This window comes from Solea solea, chromosome 9 (genome assembly GCF_958295425.1).
Source record: "Solea solea chromosome 9, fSolSol10.1, whole genome shotgun sequence".
NCBI lineage: Eukaryota > Metazoa > Chordata > Actinopteri > Pleuronectiformes > Soleidae > Solea > Solea solea.
The window spans coordinates 16,828,789-16,845,470 of NC_081142.1; the positions used below are offsets into that span (position 1 = coordinate 16,828,789).

Below are 16,682 nucleotides of genomic sequence, written 5' to 3' on the forward strand. Positions count from 1 at the left end.
TTTGGACACCTGGGAGAGACCAGTGGTGGAAAAGCAACACTACAAATGGAGAAACACGGAATAATATAAGTGAATATTTGATTTTGGGAGACATTTGTTGTTCATCTTAGTCGATACTGGTAATCTACATTACATTTTTTACAGAAGGTTTATGAAAATGTTGTCAGGATCATTTACTGATTCACAGTTTAAAAAAACACAGACTTTAATTCTCCTTCTCAACTCATTTTGGAACTCAAGTTCTTGGATCAGCTGGATCAGTTATGACAGATGAGACAGTGACCCCCAAAGACGCTTGGCAGATATTCTGTCTTGTCTTTCTTATTCTGAAAAACCTGCAACGCAGCTGTACGTCTTTTTGCGTTTCCCCTTTAATAGCAAGATTTTTCTTCTTTGGTAACACATGGTTCTGTGTTTTCATGTTTGTGTAAGGTCCGTGGACTGGACATCCTTATTTCCACTGGCCCGGTGCCCAGGGTCACACTATGAATATCCTTGTTACTGAGAAATGTTCCCACACTGAAATACTCTAAGTGTTTAGAGTCTAAACTGTAGACCAAGGCCCAAGGAGCAAAAGAAAACGTGGAAGCGGACCGGACTAAAATATGTGCCTCTCTACTTCCATCGAAAAGCTATCTTGGATGAAACTCACTCTTTGTATTTCAAAGTCCTGTAATCACTGTTTGCCTGTTAATATGATAACTAAGCAGTTCATAGTGTGTGCTGACAAAGTTTGATCCTAATGTCTTTTCCAGAGTGAAGCTGTATCCTGGCTGCTCGAAAGCCACTCCTCCTGAAATACAAGCTGACCCGGGCACTTGTCATGAGTTCTTCTCTGGACAGCATGTTAAAAACCGAGTCGTTAATTAAAGACATAAGGAAAAACAATGAAAAAATAAAAAAAAAATAAAAACTATCCTGGCGACTGCTTTTCTAATGGTGTGTTTCCACCGGCTCGACTCGCCTCGCTGAGGCACGACACGGCATGATTTTAGCTCAAACTGGACAACAGAAAAAGTGAAAATATAATAAAACAAGCATATACGTGTGGATTCCGAGAGGTTCAGAATGCTTATCCAGGAAACAACTGCAGCAATTCGTCCATCCATCTGTGCTAATCTCAGCTGACATAGGGTGATAGGTGGGGTCACACCCTGGACAGTTCGCCAGTCCATCACGGGGACAAATATAGAGACAAACAACAATTCGTCTTTCATTAAACAACAAGCCTGTGCTGGTAGAGATGTTGATCGGTATCATGCCGACACTGGTCAAAATCACTGGATTGGATATCAAACAGATGTTAAATAAAAATCAGGAAACACATTTTAGCTGAGTCATGTTTGTGCTGTTTATTTCTTCTTGTCGAGAGATTACAATATTTCTTACACAGTTAGAGAATTGTCTCTTTGAAATGACTCAGCACAAATGTGTTGTTAATAGCTTCATACATTCATAAGTGGTCTAAAATGACTGTATTGGACTAATATCGCTATCGGTAGATACTCAATTTGGAATATTGTATTAGACACAAAAAATTGGTATCGTCCTCATCCTTAGTCTAAACTACTCTTGTCTTCTTCTGATGTAGCTTCATATGACAGATTTCATTTTCTCCCACTGTGGAAATCTATTTCATTTTATCCACTGACTTAATTGTAAACTGCTGTATCCTCAGAGTTCATATGCAGCCAAAAAAGGAAAATACAAAGATTATGCAAAAAAAAAAATCTTTGCAAAGAGCCGCTGCAGTCACCTTCTACCCACTAATAAAGGAACAAAAGTTATACAGTTGAAGTTAGATTATTTGGTGCACGCTAACTTTATATAAATCATAGTGGAGTTGGGTTTTGTTTTGAATAATAACCTCTGTCAAAAATGTAAATGTTCTCAAATGATTCCACCCAAAACTGCCACATATTTCCACAGGACTGGACTGTTAGTATCAATGTAACCTCTATTTCATGCTGGACTTATTTATATCTCCTTCTTTTTTTTTGCTTAAACACATCTGTGAATTTTGCTAATTTCTCAGTGTTTTTCCACTGTTCCCTGGACAGAAATCAGAACTGCACATGAGACCGAGTACCTGCCAAACATCAAGTCCCGAGAGACAGGACAGATGAAGAAAATGTCTGAGAAATGGCAAAACAATTCCTCTTTAATGTGTGTGTGTGTACCTGGTATTCCTTATGTTATGGGGACCCAAATCAAATCCCCATAACGTAAATTACTACACTTTAAGGTGCAGACATGTTTTAAAGTTGGGCTATGGTCAGGATTAGTATTAGGCCAGTAGTAGTATGGTAAGGTTAGAGTAAGTCTCCAGGAAATTAATGTAAGTCAATGTGATGTCCTCTGAAGTCATGGAAACCAGTGTGTGTGTGTGTGTGTGTGTGTGTGTGTGTGTGTGTGTTTTGTCTTAACCAGAGTAATAGATTTAATTTAGTCTCATCAGTGACATTAACTCAGCAGCTGGCCAAAAACACCAGCTTGGAACACAAAGCGCATTAGGCGTTAGGGTTTGTGCGTGGACAACATGTCACACATTAAAACCAGATGTGAGGGAACAGCATCTGCTGGTGACAGCAGCAAGGCTCTATTCAAAGTTTGCAGGGTACAACTTAGCACCGCAGACCAAAGCAAAGAGCCCAAGGGATGAGGTTCTACGTCCTTTTTCCCCTCCTCCTGAATGCGTCACGCACACACTGACACAAACAGACATCCCACGCAGCCTGCAGCAGGAGGATGTGATGAAATGACAGTACTGTATTGACTCTGTGCTTGTTCACTGCGCTGAAAAAAACTGCATCATCAGTGGATGATGATGATGATGATGATGATACGGTCACTCATAAAACCATAACCACTGACCTCTCAGGGATGGACTCAGGCATGGCTGTTGATAGTCCACAAGTTAAGAGAAAGCAAACATGGAGAATCATAGCTAGATTAATTCGGTTTCACAATGGCAGGCTTTTGCGTCATCAAGTTTTATTATCAAAAACCTAGTGAGACATCTCCTCCAGCACAACAGGATAAAATCACAGTGAGGGTGTTGAGTAGGTTGAGTAAGGGGGCTGTCATCTGGTGACAACAAAGCAAAAGCTTTGTAAGTGATGCTGTCACTGTGACTTCTTGAAAACAATAAGAGTTTGAAGAAAAACAACACATTGTTCTTTCCTGCTTCTTTTTATGAGAATTTTGTGTGTGTGTGTGTGTGTGGGGGGGGGGGGTTAACAAAGGAAATGAAATGAATTATGAATCGTTTATTGTTGAATAATGCAGAGTTTTATTTGGTGAGTTTTTGTATATTAATGCATATTAATGTTGAGGGACGTTCCACTTTTCACCACAAGGGGGCACCACCTCGTCGATGAGACGGCTTGGTGTGGCTTGTATCCAGCTAACGACGGAAGAAAGCCCCTTCTACCTGTTGCCTGTCTCGTCCTTTCTGTTATTTACAGGTCAGTAACTTTTAAAATGACACTTTTCTGGTCAAAAACGTTTCATTATAAAGTGAAGGTAAAAGCCGCCTGGCGCGCGTTTTGTCAGGAACGCTGTAAAGTAACGTAGTCCAAATGCTAATGCTACAGTAACGTGTGCTAGCTTAACTCGTAGTTCATGCTGTATGTCGTTATTGAACTTGATGTCTCATTTTTAGGATGTTAATTGTGAGAAAAAGGTAGAGTGGAGATATTGTATATGTGTATATTTAAAGTGTGACGGAAATTACGGAAGATAGCACATTACTTGTTGCCTGTATCATGCTCTCTCGGTCTTTACACAACAAAAACAGAATCTTGAGGACAACCCTTGCGCCCTGGGCCTGTTAAACAAACATAATCTCATAATTTTGCTCGACAGAGCCTGTTTCCAGATGAAAGATGCAGCATACAAATTATGTTAAATTGTTTCTGTTCACTGAAACCAAACACAGGCAGAATAATATCATCATCATCAACAACAAAAATGACTAGAAGTTAGGCACTCCAACTCTAAGGCTAGCAAGAGTTAATAAATAGGATTGTGACTTTGTTTGAGGCTTGTCACAACCTGTTCTCACACAGACAAGAATCATCCAATCATGTCTGATTGAAGAAGTGATAAACCTGAGATAAAATGTTCAAATAAGAGTGCACACCTTTACAAACGTGTAACAGAAGCAGTTTGTTTGAAAGAAAATAATAACTGATCTGATCTTAGATTACAAGTTTGAACCCAGTCTACTTTCACAGCTTGCAACTAGGGATGTATACCGAGGACCAGTACTTTTTGGTACCGGCGTACCGTTAGGATTCTGGACAAAGTTCATTGTGAAGGATCTCCAGACGTTTGCTACAGTTGAATCCAAGTGGTTTAGGTAAATAGGCAGTAGTTAATCCACTTGAAGTCAGTGTGAGCACTGTTAGCTGTCCTGTCACGACATCACCACTTCACTGTCCACAGAGGTTCACAACCTGGGACTCAACTCTATCATTTGACACACATCAAATCTGTCACAAAATCTGCATTTTCCACCTCAAAAATATCTCCTGTCTCCAGCCATTGCTCACTGACTGGATGAGAATGGATGAGACCCTCATCCATTCCTTCATTACATCACGCCTGGACTACTGTTCGTCCAGAACTCCACTGCTAGGGTTCTCTCTCCTTGGTACCCCCATACTGAAAACAACTGCACTGACTCCCCATTAAGTTCCGGATCACCTTCAAGCTCCTTTGCTTCAACTCTCACCATTCACTTGCTCCACATTATCTCTCCGACCTCCTCCATGTGCACCGTCCCTCCCAGAACCTACGGTCTCCTCTCCATTCCCGGCACCTGCAGGCAAAGCCTTGGCAACAGGGCTTTCAGTGTCGCTGCTCCAAACCTCTGGAACTCACTCCCTCTGGCTATTCGCCAGGCACCAACTCTAGAGTCATTTAAATCACCCTTGAAGCGACACCTGTTCCTGCAAGTTTTTGCCACCTAATTGTTTGTTTGTTAGTGTTTGTGTTTTTTGATCTGTTCTCAACTGAGATCTGTCACAGCGACCTTGGGTTTTGTGAAAGGCACTTTATAAATCTAAGTTATTATTATTATTATTAATAATTAATTTTCAAACAAACAAAAAGACAAACAAACTTCTGCCAAATGTGGCAGGAGAAGTGCCTCCTCTGCACTGTTCTGTTTGACGTATGGGTCTGTCTGTACTTACAGTCTGTTGGGTTGAACATGAAGTGGCTTTTGCCATCTCCTTAGTTTTTGTTTTTGCATAGCTTCTGTTCTGTTGAAGCTTTAATTTATTACCTTGTGGTAATAAAAAAAAAGGTTGAATCTTTTAACATCTTTATTTTTTTGCTCAAAATTTCATGTAGTATCGATAAGAGTGTCGGTACCGATAAGGGGTATCGGTATCGATAAAATCCTAATGATATATACATCCCTACTTGCAACACAATTGGCCACTTGTTGCAGCAGCTGAGGTTGATGGATTTAAGATGTTTCCAAACCTTTTCAGAACCTGCTGCTTTTTTGATGAACCAACAAGTAGTTAATTTGAAGAATAACATAGATGAATAGGGTAACTATTCATCTACAGTATGTTACTACTAACTAAAACATATCAATCCTGAAAATCTGTGCATTCATCAACTCAAGAGAAATTTTACTATGAGCCTGTCTTATTATATTGGAAAAATCTGATTTTTGTGTCCAGAAATAGACTGAATCATAGCTTCTGGGGGAGGTAAGGTAAACATCCTGTTTTATCTTTAACTGGAGCGAGGCCCCAACTTAATGGATTCATTTCATGCCCCATTTTACCACCAAATCAGCACAGATTTTGGATAATCCAGCTGTAGAAGGGGCTGAGAATATGACGTCTTTAGCAGAAAAAGAGTTTAAAGCTCAAAAGTGGAAAATCTTAAAATGAATGTGTTACAGTGATCCAAACTTAATAGAGAAAGAGAGGTAATGCACAAAGGTGTACTTCCAAAAAAGAAAAAAAAGAAATCACACAATAAAGATGTTATGTGATTTACAGTGTAGTAAAGTGAAGAGTTTAGTGGAATCATTTTCATATTAAACTGAAAGCTCACTAGGGGATTCAAAACAAGTCTCATATTTCTAATTTAACGCTATTAACTCCACAACCACCCACTTGTGTCTGTGCATGATATGTTTTTATTCATCATCCACTCATACCAGAAGAGTCTGAATTAGTCAAGCAGCAAGGGCAATCACATCAAGGCAGCTCTGTCTTTGAGTCATAATGTCTCACACAGCATCTTATTAGCGTCAGTTTGGCACTGTGAGGCGTTCTGATGCTTTTGTTTTTCTCAATGAAAGTTCTGAGGTAATGAAACATCAGCCAAACTTGACGGCTAAGTTTCTGTCAGTGTGTTTCCACCTCAGAGCGAATGCTCTTTATTGATCGCAGGTCATTTTCTTAGGCACACAGGTGTGGTCCTGTGCTGTAACCCATCTGCTGTGGATATTTGAGTTACTGTTGACTTTCAGCTACTCAGTTATATAACTGGCCAAACTCCACTGACCTCTGGCATAAACAAGACATTACTGTCCAGAGAACTGGCTCTAACTGGACTCTTTTTTTTTTTTTTTCTCTGTAGAATCTAGAGATCATTGTGCATAAAAGTCCTAGTAGCTCTGTACCTAGTAGTTTCTGTACCTGTCTGGTGCCAACTACTATGCCACATTCAAAGTCCCTCAAAGGCTGCTTTGTAAATATTTGTGACATCTAATGGTGAGACTGCAGATTGTAACATTTAGTGCTGGGGGGGGGGGGAGTTGTCGACCTGCTAAAAGCCAGGCCCTTATTTTAAAGTGGTTATACACTAATACAGACACATTACAGGTAGTACATCCAATAATAAATTCACCAATCTTAAGTGTGACACATTTTTCTTTGGTTTGAAGTTCAGCTGGTAGTAGTTCTGACTGCCAACATGCCTAAATATATTGAGTTTCTTTCAAGTGGTTGACAAATTTGATATTTGCACTAACAGCTGAACAGGTGTACTTGATAAACTTGCATGTGACTGCATAGTCAATCTGTTCCTTTCCTTTCCTGTTCCAGGGACTTTGTAACTTGTACCAAAGCTAAAGCAAAGGGTTGGTTAGGTTTAGGTGCAAAAACAGTATGGTTAGGTTTAGGTAAAGATGGTTTGTCAACAAGGGCCCTCAAAATCAACAGTGGTCACAGTTAAAAAAGACTAGATATTTGAAACGGGGAAAATAAACACAGCATCTGTGGAATTTTGCTGCAAAGTCTCTTCACCATGCAATAAAACATGACTACAGGTCATCATTTTAGGCTTCTATGGCATCATTGTTTATAAGAAGAGTTTCTTTTTTTTTCTGCCTTATTAATGTAGGATGACATGACCTGACAACTGTGTACACCTTTGTGAGCGCAAATGCAAGAAAACAGCCTTAATTTAGAAGTGAGGGTGAATCACTGTGAGGTTAACAGTGGCAGTGAGAGGCCTCTTGTGTATGGATAATAAATTAATAGAAAAAAAAATAAAGACACTGCAATAATGACAGAAAATTGGAACACTCGTGACAGACAACACTGGAGAATTTCTTGTGGTGTTTTCCAAGAAGTATGGAAGTCACTGCTGTGCAGCTAAAAGCATAATCATCATTACTACAAGTGAGGTGTTTTTGACAGACCCACAGCTCCAGTAAAAAAACGTGGTCATGTTTTGCCTCTCAGCACTGTGGAGGATTTCGATCCAAGCTGCTGATTCAGAGGATAGAACATACACTCATTGACAGACAGTGAGGGGGTGGAATTCAGTAAAATTGAACAAAAACACACATCACTGTCTCTTTTCAACATGTGAGACCTTAAGTTCAGTGCCTCCAAGTATAAGAAGCAGACAAAGTTTAAAATGTGCAGTGGTTATTGTTTTTTATTTACTGCTATTCTCAGAAAATTGATGTAGATTAACCTTTCATTAAGTTGGCAGCTTAAGGCTTAAAAACTACCACTACCACTAGAACATTGACCTTGTCAGGACTAGTCATCCTCATGGAGACTAAAACCTGGTCCTAATGTGGCAGAATCTCATTACTGACGAAATGGTTGATTTTAGGCATCACCTAGTTATGGTAAAGGTAAGTGATAATGCTTTGTTTAGGCTTTCCAAATAAATGGAGGTCAATTCAGTGTCCTAAGAAGAATACAGTAGCTGCACAAACATTAGGTTAGGTTAAGGTTTGGGTTTGTGTCAGGCCAGTAGTAGTTATGGTTAAGTCAGTCTGAAACCAGACAGTGTCTATCTTCCAAATCTCTTAATGTATATCAGCAAAGTATTTACTTCCTGGAAAAACAAAAGGGTTAAAAAAAAAATAAAAATGTCTTGCTCCTGTGCAAATTCAGCCCTCCAGGTCCAAATGGGCAAACATCTCCTCAGAAGCACAGAAGCTCCTCATCACCATGGAGACCTCGGTGACCATTATCTCACCTTGTGCACTCCCTAGTTTAAATAAACCAAATGGTCAAATAGGCGTCCAAAGTGCCTCCTGTAAAAAATGGCCATGGCTGTTAGCTCTGACATAGATTGAAAAACAGGAGAATCAACCTCTGAGAATCTACTACTGGACTGTGGATCGAAGCTGATCAAGTCACTTATTGCCTCAGGGTCATCTGAAATGTGTCTGTGGCCAAAGCACCTGATCTCCGCTCTCTGTGTTTTAGTGAAAAGCCTCAGACGTCAACCTGAATTTATGTGGGCTTATTTCCCTCACAAATTATGTGCACAGAATTGATTGTACAGAAACATGCTATGTTGTGATCTTTGTTATATCATCTCATCAAAAATTTACAGGGAAAGATACAGAGGCAGAGGAATTATGTAGCCAGAATAAGTAGCAGAAAGGTACAGAGACATAATAGACTTAGGGAGGAGGGAAAACTGCTGTTTCCACATGACAGAAAAAAGAGAAGAAGCCAGTTCTCCTCAGAAACCAAAGTCAACACTAGAACGACGTCAGCAACTCACGACTGAAACAATAAGAAGGCTAATGTCTACATTGTCAGTTTAGGTGTGACTCATTCATGTTTCTCTTTTTTTTCTTTCATGTCTTTTGAAGTGCTCTAATCTGGAGAAATCAGACTCACCAGCTGTGCGACATCCACAGATCTCCAGAAGTGTAAAGTAAACTTCCAGCTGATGTCCTGAACACTTGCAGTTACAGACTGGGAACGGACAGTTTGATGTCCTGGCCACAAACAGCTTTATTTGGAGCAGCGTCTCTGGGCATGAGGTGCTATTTCTGATCCACGGTGTCAGAATACACACCAATCACTTGCAACATTATGCACAAGCCAGCTCTTACTGTATGTGTTTGTGCTAATGTGTGCATGTACAGGTGAGTGTGAGCTGCAAGTGCAGCTGGCACAGGTTTTTTTTTAATGTGTATGCGAGGACTAAAGGTATATATTTGTATCTGTGGGCACAAAAGGGATTTCACAGAGCCTCAGAGAAAACAGGAGCTTAGTGACAAGCTGACTTTCTGTCAGTGGTCGCCTCAAATTTTCCCCCCCGAGTTGAGGTTCAAAGGGGTTTTCTGTGAGTGTATATATGTGTGTGCAGTGTGCAGTATGTATGATATGTGGTCCCATAATTCCTCTGACACACTTTAGCCAAGAGCTGCTCCTGGGTTGCAGTGCCGTACCATGTGCAGTCCCCGCTCTTCCCACAATGATACCGGAGACAACTTCATCATTGAAAAGGAGGAGGAAAAACCTCTATAATTGAATGTTTAATGTTACACGTCCAAAAATATAGACCACTTTACAAAGATGAGAGGAAAATGAGTAATGTGAGTGGTATCGCCTATTATGATTAACCTATGGAGAATTATTATTATTATCCTGAACTCTGAAGTTCCCGTCAGCTCTAACACACGATGGCTCATTGTTTTGATTTTTTCTGTTTTTGTTCCACCTCAAAGCCTTATTATCAAATTCTTCCACATGAAGCTGGATGTTCTAAAAAGTCTTTGTGCATACACTATCCTCAACACCAATTATACTGTATAAACGGTAGCTGGAAAGAAATAAAGTTTAACACAACATTTTGCATTTAATAAGCCTTGGTAGGAGCAAACAGAGCTAAAAGAGGGGGAATATTTAACATAAATCATCACTTGGCCAAAAAACTAGTGTCCCAAGATTTATAAATACTGTTTGTGAACACAAATATTAATAAATGACAACTGGCATATATAAAAAATGGGCACAATGCCATCCACAAAATCACCTACAGTGGCTGCATTTGCCACAATTCAAGGAGGAGGCAAAATGACAGCCATATCAATCCCAAAGAGGCAATAATCCATTTATAGGTTTAAATACAAATAGCAACCAACCCCAACAACAGCTACACTATTTTAAAGTCAATTTCAGCTGACTGTAAGCGTTATTATTACGTGCCATTGTTATTTTTCCACCACAGCTGCAGTTACATTTCACCCGTGGTTGTAAAGCAGCATTGCCAAATGGGAGGTCACTATTTTTAGCTGGCCAGTAAGATAAACAAAAGTTTGCTGACTGCAGCAGAGTCGCAAAGCTGACCTGCACCTGACACCAGAGGTGCACAAAGACTGTAATATTGTATTAGCATATAAAATAATAAAACCACCATTGTGTTCCGCTTCGTAAAAGCAGTGAATGATCAAAAAATCATATTAAAACTAGTGAAATGTTTCCCTATGAGCATAGTTTAGGAGGTGTGTAGTGTGGGATTTTACACTTTAAGTCGGCGATTTAGCACTAACGACTCAACAATAATAAAAGTCATAAACAATGAGAAAGAAACCCTTTGTGTCTAGCAGAATTCAAGACATCTCTTTAGTTTACAATCATAACCTGTGTACATGTTCACCCTGGCACTAGTACAGTGTCCATTGACCCTCACTATTTCTGCTTAATTGTTTTGCCCCACATGTTCCCACTCACTTACATAATTAAGAACCAATTGATGAAGAGCCTTGAGAATAAAATTAGAGCATCTGCCCTGGTAAGTCTGAGTCAACAATGGCTGCATTTTAATATCTTGTGCTGCACATGAGCAATTGGCAGAGAGCACAGGTCATGGTCGACAGAAACATGTCACTGGCACTTAAAAATACAATTTATGGTTGCTGCTCTCCTGCCTCGTACAACTCATTATTAAAACTATTAGGCAGTAATAACCAACAGGAATGGATTTTAAATCAGGGCTGCATTCCAGCATTTTCCACTGTGATGTTGCTTGTAAACATTGGCTTGTTTTGACCTTCAGAGTTCAGTGTTTTTGTTGTTTTTTTGTCATGTGCTGGTTTGCAAAATGTCCACCCCGTTGACATCAGTGAGGACAGACAAAATAATAGAAACACCTGTCAGTAGAAAATTATTCAACTGTTGATTGAACTCCATGAAGGACAATACTAACCTCACTAACCCTGGCTCTACCCTAGGTCTTTTAATGACCATGTAAAAATATGATTCCTAGATCAGAAGAGCAACAACTCTGAAAACGAAACATGAACATTTCAGATGAAACACTACAAGAGTACATAGTTACAAAACCATCCGATACTTGTCTTATCTTTAAAGACTACTTGGCTTGAGCCATGTATAAATTCATTGATTATCAGATCTAGTTTTCACACACGCACACACACACATACACATACAGACACAGTGACAGGAGATCACAGCAGGAGGTCTTTCATCTGTTCCACCCTGGAGCAGCTCCTGCTGTTAAGTGGTTTCAGGACTAAATGGATGATAGTGGATTGCAGAGTGAGAGGCGTTATTTATTCAGTGTCCACCTTCTTAACCTCACAGCTTCTCTTTTAGACAACAACTCATGATGTATAAAATCAGTCTTCTCTTGGTTGAATTATATTTCTTTGAGTTTGTTCAAAACATTACAAATACTGCCTTTTTAGCTGTGCCTATTTAAATTATTTGTTTGTTAACTTGTCTCTCCTGACCCCATAATACTCAGATACAGATGTGAGTCTCTTGTGATGTGAGTCTCTTGTGAATAGAATAGAATTATATAGTAACAATACCAATTATTAAATATGATAAATAAAAAACATTATCAGTTCAATCAAATATGGAAGAACTTGCTAATACTAATACTACACTTGATAGTCAAATATACCTAAAACAATTACTGGGTACAGCTTTGTTTTTCTTTTAGCCAGCACTTACCTGTGCATTTACCCCGTCCCTTTTACACACCACGGTTTGGGGTGCCTTGCTCATGGGCATTGAACCTTTCTGGTTACAAGCCCAATTACTTTCCTCTTGGCCATGGGCTGCCAGAGAGCAGCTGTTTGTAAATGGTATGATTTTTATGAGAAGGAATCTAAAGATTAATCAAAGTAATTCTTTCAAAAAATGTAATTATTAGTCACATTTTTCAGTTGTGTTCTCTGCATGTGATAGTTAATATGATTGCAGCTGGCATCTCTCCGCACACATTGTTTTCTGTAATCTATTACTATACAAAATGAATGAGTTAATCCTTGTACTTGGAGTAGTACCTAGAGTATATAAAACACCAGCCTGTGCAAATGGTCATCAACAGTCAGACTTTATCTGTCACAGGAAGTACGTATGCACCATCAGAAGAGTGAGTTAGAGGAGGGGAAAAACTGAAGAGTACAGCAGTAACCTTATTTTACAGTGAATCACCGATCGAGGGGAGGCTTGTTCTCAATTACCCCAAATTTCCTTTCTTGGTAGTCAAATACCGAAGCGGCCGTTCTGTTGTTCCCGGACCTGGACCCAAAGGAAAAGTTATCAACCCCCTAATTTGTCCCATATGAGAGTCCAGTGATGAACAGCAGCTTAGTGTGTAGAAAGCCTGGAAGTAATCAGATGCCATTTTTTAAGCTCCATATACAACTAGAGTTGGTATTTTTAAATGGCAGAGCTGTCACATTGAGTAGAATTTGATGGGAAAACATTTTCTCAAGTCAAATCGAATGAAAATGTATTGTCCACCAAGGTGGAAGTTTGCCTTCAGCTCATAAACATAAAATCATCTGAGGAAATTTTAACAGAAAGTCATCAAACAAACACAATTAACAGAAGATTAATAAAAACGGAATAAAAGGGTAGTTTTAAAAGACGGGAGAAAGAGAAAAACATTGGACCATGGGATGAATGGGAGCTACTGTATCTACCAGGACACTCCCCCCCCCCCCCCTTCTTTCTGTGAAAAGTTGAGTCAAAGGTTTCTTGGGGGGTATACCAATTATTTTGGTAAACCCAAAGTAGTACAAAAACCACTATACAACTATATGTCTTGGTTTACTTTTACTGGCGCTTTTATCGAAGGATCCAAGAACTGTGCAAAAATACTTCAATGCAAAAATAATGTAGTTCATACTTTGTAAGCTGCTGCCCCCCAGTGTTGGAATGCATGAACCACATCTGGGTATTCATTATACTATACCTACCAAGGCCTTCTCTGCACCACTAACTAACTAAACTGCACTAAAAAAAGAGAGAGAAAGAGACACATAATATGCACTGTTGAGTTTTCTGTTCACTATTTATTTTTGTGCACTGCACTTGATCATTATGTACATCCTGTAACCGTAAACAGAAACATGTTTTTTTTTTTGTTTTTTTTTTACACATTTTTAGTAATACTTGGAACAGCAGACAGGCAAACACATAACCTACAGTCGTCTGTATTCAAGTCTTTTTTTCAACATTTTTCATACATACCACAACAACACACATCCATTGACTACAATACCGAGATTAGCCTTTAAACACAGCCGTAAGATTGCAGGTAGAGAAGTCAGTCAATGAGGGATTATTTCACATGTAGGTCCTCAAAGTAAATGGGGCACAAAAGCACAAACTTACACTCTCCCTGTGTCTGGAGAATCCAAAGAGAGTACATGTTCTTCGTTAGCATCCTCTGATGGAAACCCACTTCAGTCAAAACACAGTTTTCCTCCTTAAATGATCCACACCTAAGCTCCAAACCAGTCAAGGAAACAGCACTTTATATCAGTCGCTCTTTTTGTTGTGGTCTATATTCCAAAGCAGGTGGAAAAAGAACAAATTCCAGTCAAGACAAAAGACATTATGATGTCTATGAAGAACTGAAGACATTCAGAAAACAGAGAGCGTGAAAACAGTTAAAAGCACTTAAAAGGTTCATGATCAGAATGTTTAAAATTGACAATTTTTCAACTGATAATAAAAGTAAAGCTGCCAGGAAATTGCAGAACTGCTTCTCTTCCAATTTGCAAATACATATATTTTCATTTTTGCACATTTGACACTGAAATATGTTAATTTAAAACATGGTCCAAAGGCAGGAGAGAAAATAAAAATACAGAGGAACAATCGCATCATTAAGAAAGTTATTGAAATTATGTGGAAAGATGTAGGCTCAAGGTCACACCTGCTCTCTGCACCTGCCACACATAACACACAGTGCTGTACAGTTAACATGGAGTATAAATTATTTAACTTACAAAAAAGAAAAGAACATTTTATAATTGTTGTAAAGAAAATAGTTTTGATAAATCTATTGTAATGACAACAGATACAACCTACAATATGTTGGACTTGAGTGAAATTGGGAATGTGAGATACAGAAGTCACTCCAACACAATCTGTCAAATAAAATTAATGTCTGTAAAATAAACCCACACCTTGTGATGCACCGAGGAACTTAATTGTTGTATTGCTTACACACATTAGTGCAGGGGTCTCAAACTCCTATATCCTGGGTGTCATTGAATGTTTAGTCAAGTTTCAGTGTCACAATGATATCGCAGTTGTTATTCATGATGATCTTTCACAGTATTTCAAAGTATAAGTCTTTGTTTTGATATAAAACTATATAGTTCACAATAAAAACACATTTATGGTGCAAAATTAATCTTTAAATAACACAGACTGAAATAAATAACATAAATTAAAAAAATAACTTATTAAGACAGTAAATGTGTAGTACATGTATTGCGTTGATAAATATATCCTTATGTGTTGGGGGGGGAGTAGTTTATGCCAATTGTTTTCATGATAACTTTATGCATGTTTGAGACCTCTGCATTCATGCGACCTCTGCAGTCTGCTGAGAAAAAGACACTACAAACTAAAATTTGCAATATAGGCCAACACATTATTCCTGTTTCACGGGCCCGACAAAAAAGAGAAAAGAAAACTAGCTAATAAAAGAATAAATAACCACAATTTTTCTTCAAAGCTGCACTGAGTGAAGTTGTCAGTTTGTGCTTTCATAGAGATCTGTGTAAAACATACAGTACCGTGTGAGTGAATTTGAAAGAGGCTGAAAAAGTGCTTCCGCAATGGAACTGTACATGTGCTAATCCAAAAATATACTGTTCAATCTCCCAGTTCTTTGCAAATACGATTCAGACACAGTCATGTTAAGCAGCTCTCCTAAACATCGTTTTAGTTGTTTTGTTATTATTTTGAATAGAGTTTTGGCTCATTGGCATTGAAGCCAAGACATATTCAAAACCAGTAATCGTCTGCTTCCATTTCCTCTATTTCTGCCAAACTCATTTCAAGATTGAAGAGATTATTGTTATTTTTGATAGGAAACATGTTTTGTCATGTTTCCATGTCATTTGACTCAAGTTAAAAATACACCATAACCTGGTGCTGCTGCTTATTTTCTGAAAAATCTGGACTTGATGTGACAGAGCTGATCGTGGATGTGATTTCCCCATAAACAACTAAACAAAATCTACTTTTCAAGCAAAACATATAGCGGTTAAATGCCTGTTGCAGATACTCAAAGACAATCTTGCAGTTAAAGCCGTCTGTGAAGTGTTTGTTCATGCCACTCCCTGATGTGTTTCACTCTTATCTTGCTCGACGTCCTTCGTCTCTGATGTTCCGTCTCCTCTCAATCAAACATTTGTCTTGTTCTCCTAGTCGTCCCGGTGACTCTGCTTTGATTAGTGGTTTGATAAGGACACTCAACAAGAGAGGACACACATGTTGCACCACATACATACAGTAGGTGAGAGCTTGGGGGGGGGGTCGTTTGTGCAGTTCACTGTTTCTGAGCACAGCAGTCCTGTCGTCTTTACAGATCAGAAGAGAAAGAAGTGTGGGTCAAAGCACAGGTATAAAGGCGGATGTTGAAGGGCGTGGCTGTATGTTGGACCAGTGGCTGCAAATTATTTCGTGAATTCATTGACGGGGATTTGCCTTTCCCTGTTTATTTTCTCGCACCGTTTGCTCAGTACAGAGGTTTTTGTCCTTGGCTATCAAATTCTGACCAGGCGTCATTTAGTTCCATGAAAATCATCTTGGCATATTGTTCATACGGTTGTCCTGTCGCCTGTGACGGAAGAAAGAAAACACACACACACGCAACAGTTAAACTCTCTCTGCACAAAGCAGCAGGTGTTTCGCTCCTGGGCAAACACCTGGATATCAACGCGTTGGACCATCTCCAGAAATCAACATGCTTTCAAAACACAAGAGTAGCAAAATTAAGCCAAATGTGAGTCAGTCATATTGAAATATAATAATGCAATATAACAAAGTACAAATACTTTGTTAGTGTACTTAAGTACAAAATTCACATATCTGTTCTGTACTTTACTTTTGTTATTCATATTTCTAGCAACTTTTACTCCACTACATTTCCTCTAA

The 16,682-nt window shown here is 38.9% G+C and overlaps 2 protein-coding genes across 5 annotated transcripts in view; both read right to left on the bottom strand.

Annotated features, from left to right (window-relative positions):
* lepr (leptin receptor) overlaps positions 1-9,214 on the bottom strand; it is a 42,753-nt gene extending 33,539 nt beyond the window's left edge. Inside the window, exon 1 of the mRNA XM_058638864.1 lies at positions 9,135-9,214. The gene's annotated coding sequence lies outside the window, so the exon portion shown is untranslated. The remainder of the gene's footprint in view (positions 1-9,134) is intronic.
* A 4,342-nt stretch (positions 9,215-13,556) lies between these two features.
* Positions 13,557-16,682, bottom strand: part of dnajc6 (DnaJ (Hsp40) homolog, subfamily C, member 6) — a 29,794-nt gene continuing 26,668 nt past the window's right edge. For all 4 annotated transcript variants that reach the window (XM_058638214.1, XM_058638213.1, XM_058638212.1 and 1 more), the window contains one exon: positions 13,557-16,365. In XM_058638214.1, the coding sequence (XP_058494197.1) occupies positions 16,264-16,365 (102 nt within the window). In that variant the 3' untranslated portion in view covers positions 13,557-16,263. The remainder of the gene's footprint in view (positions 16,366-16,682) is intronic.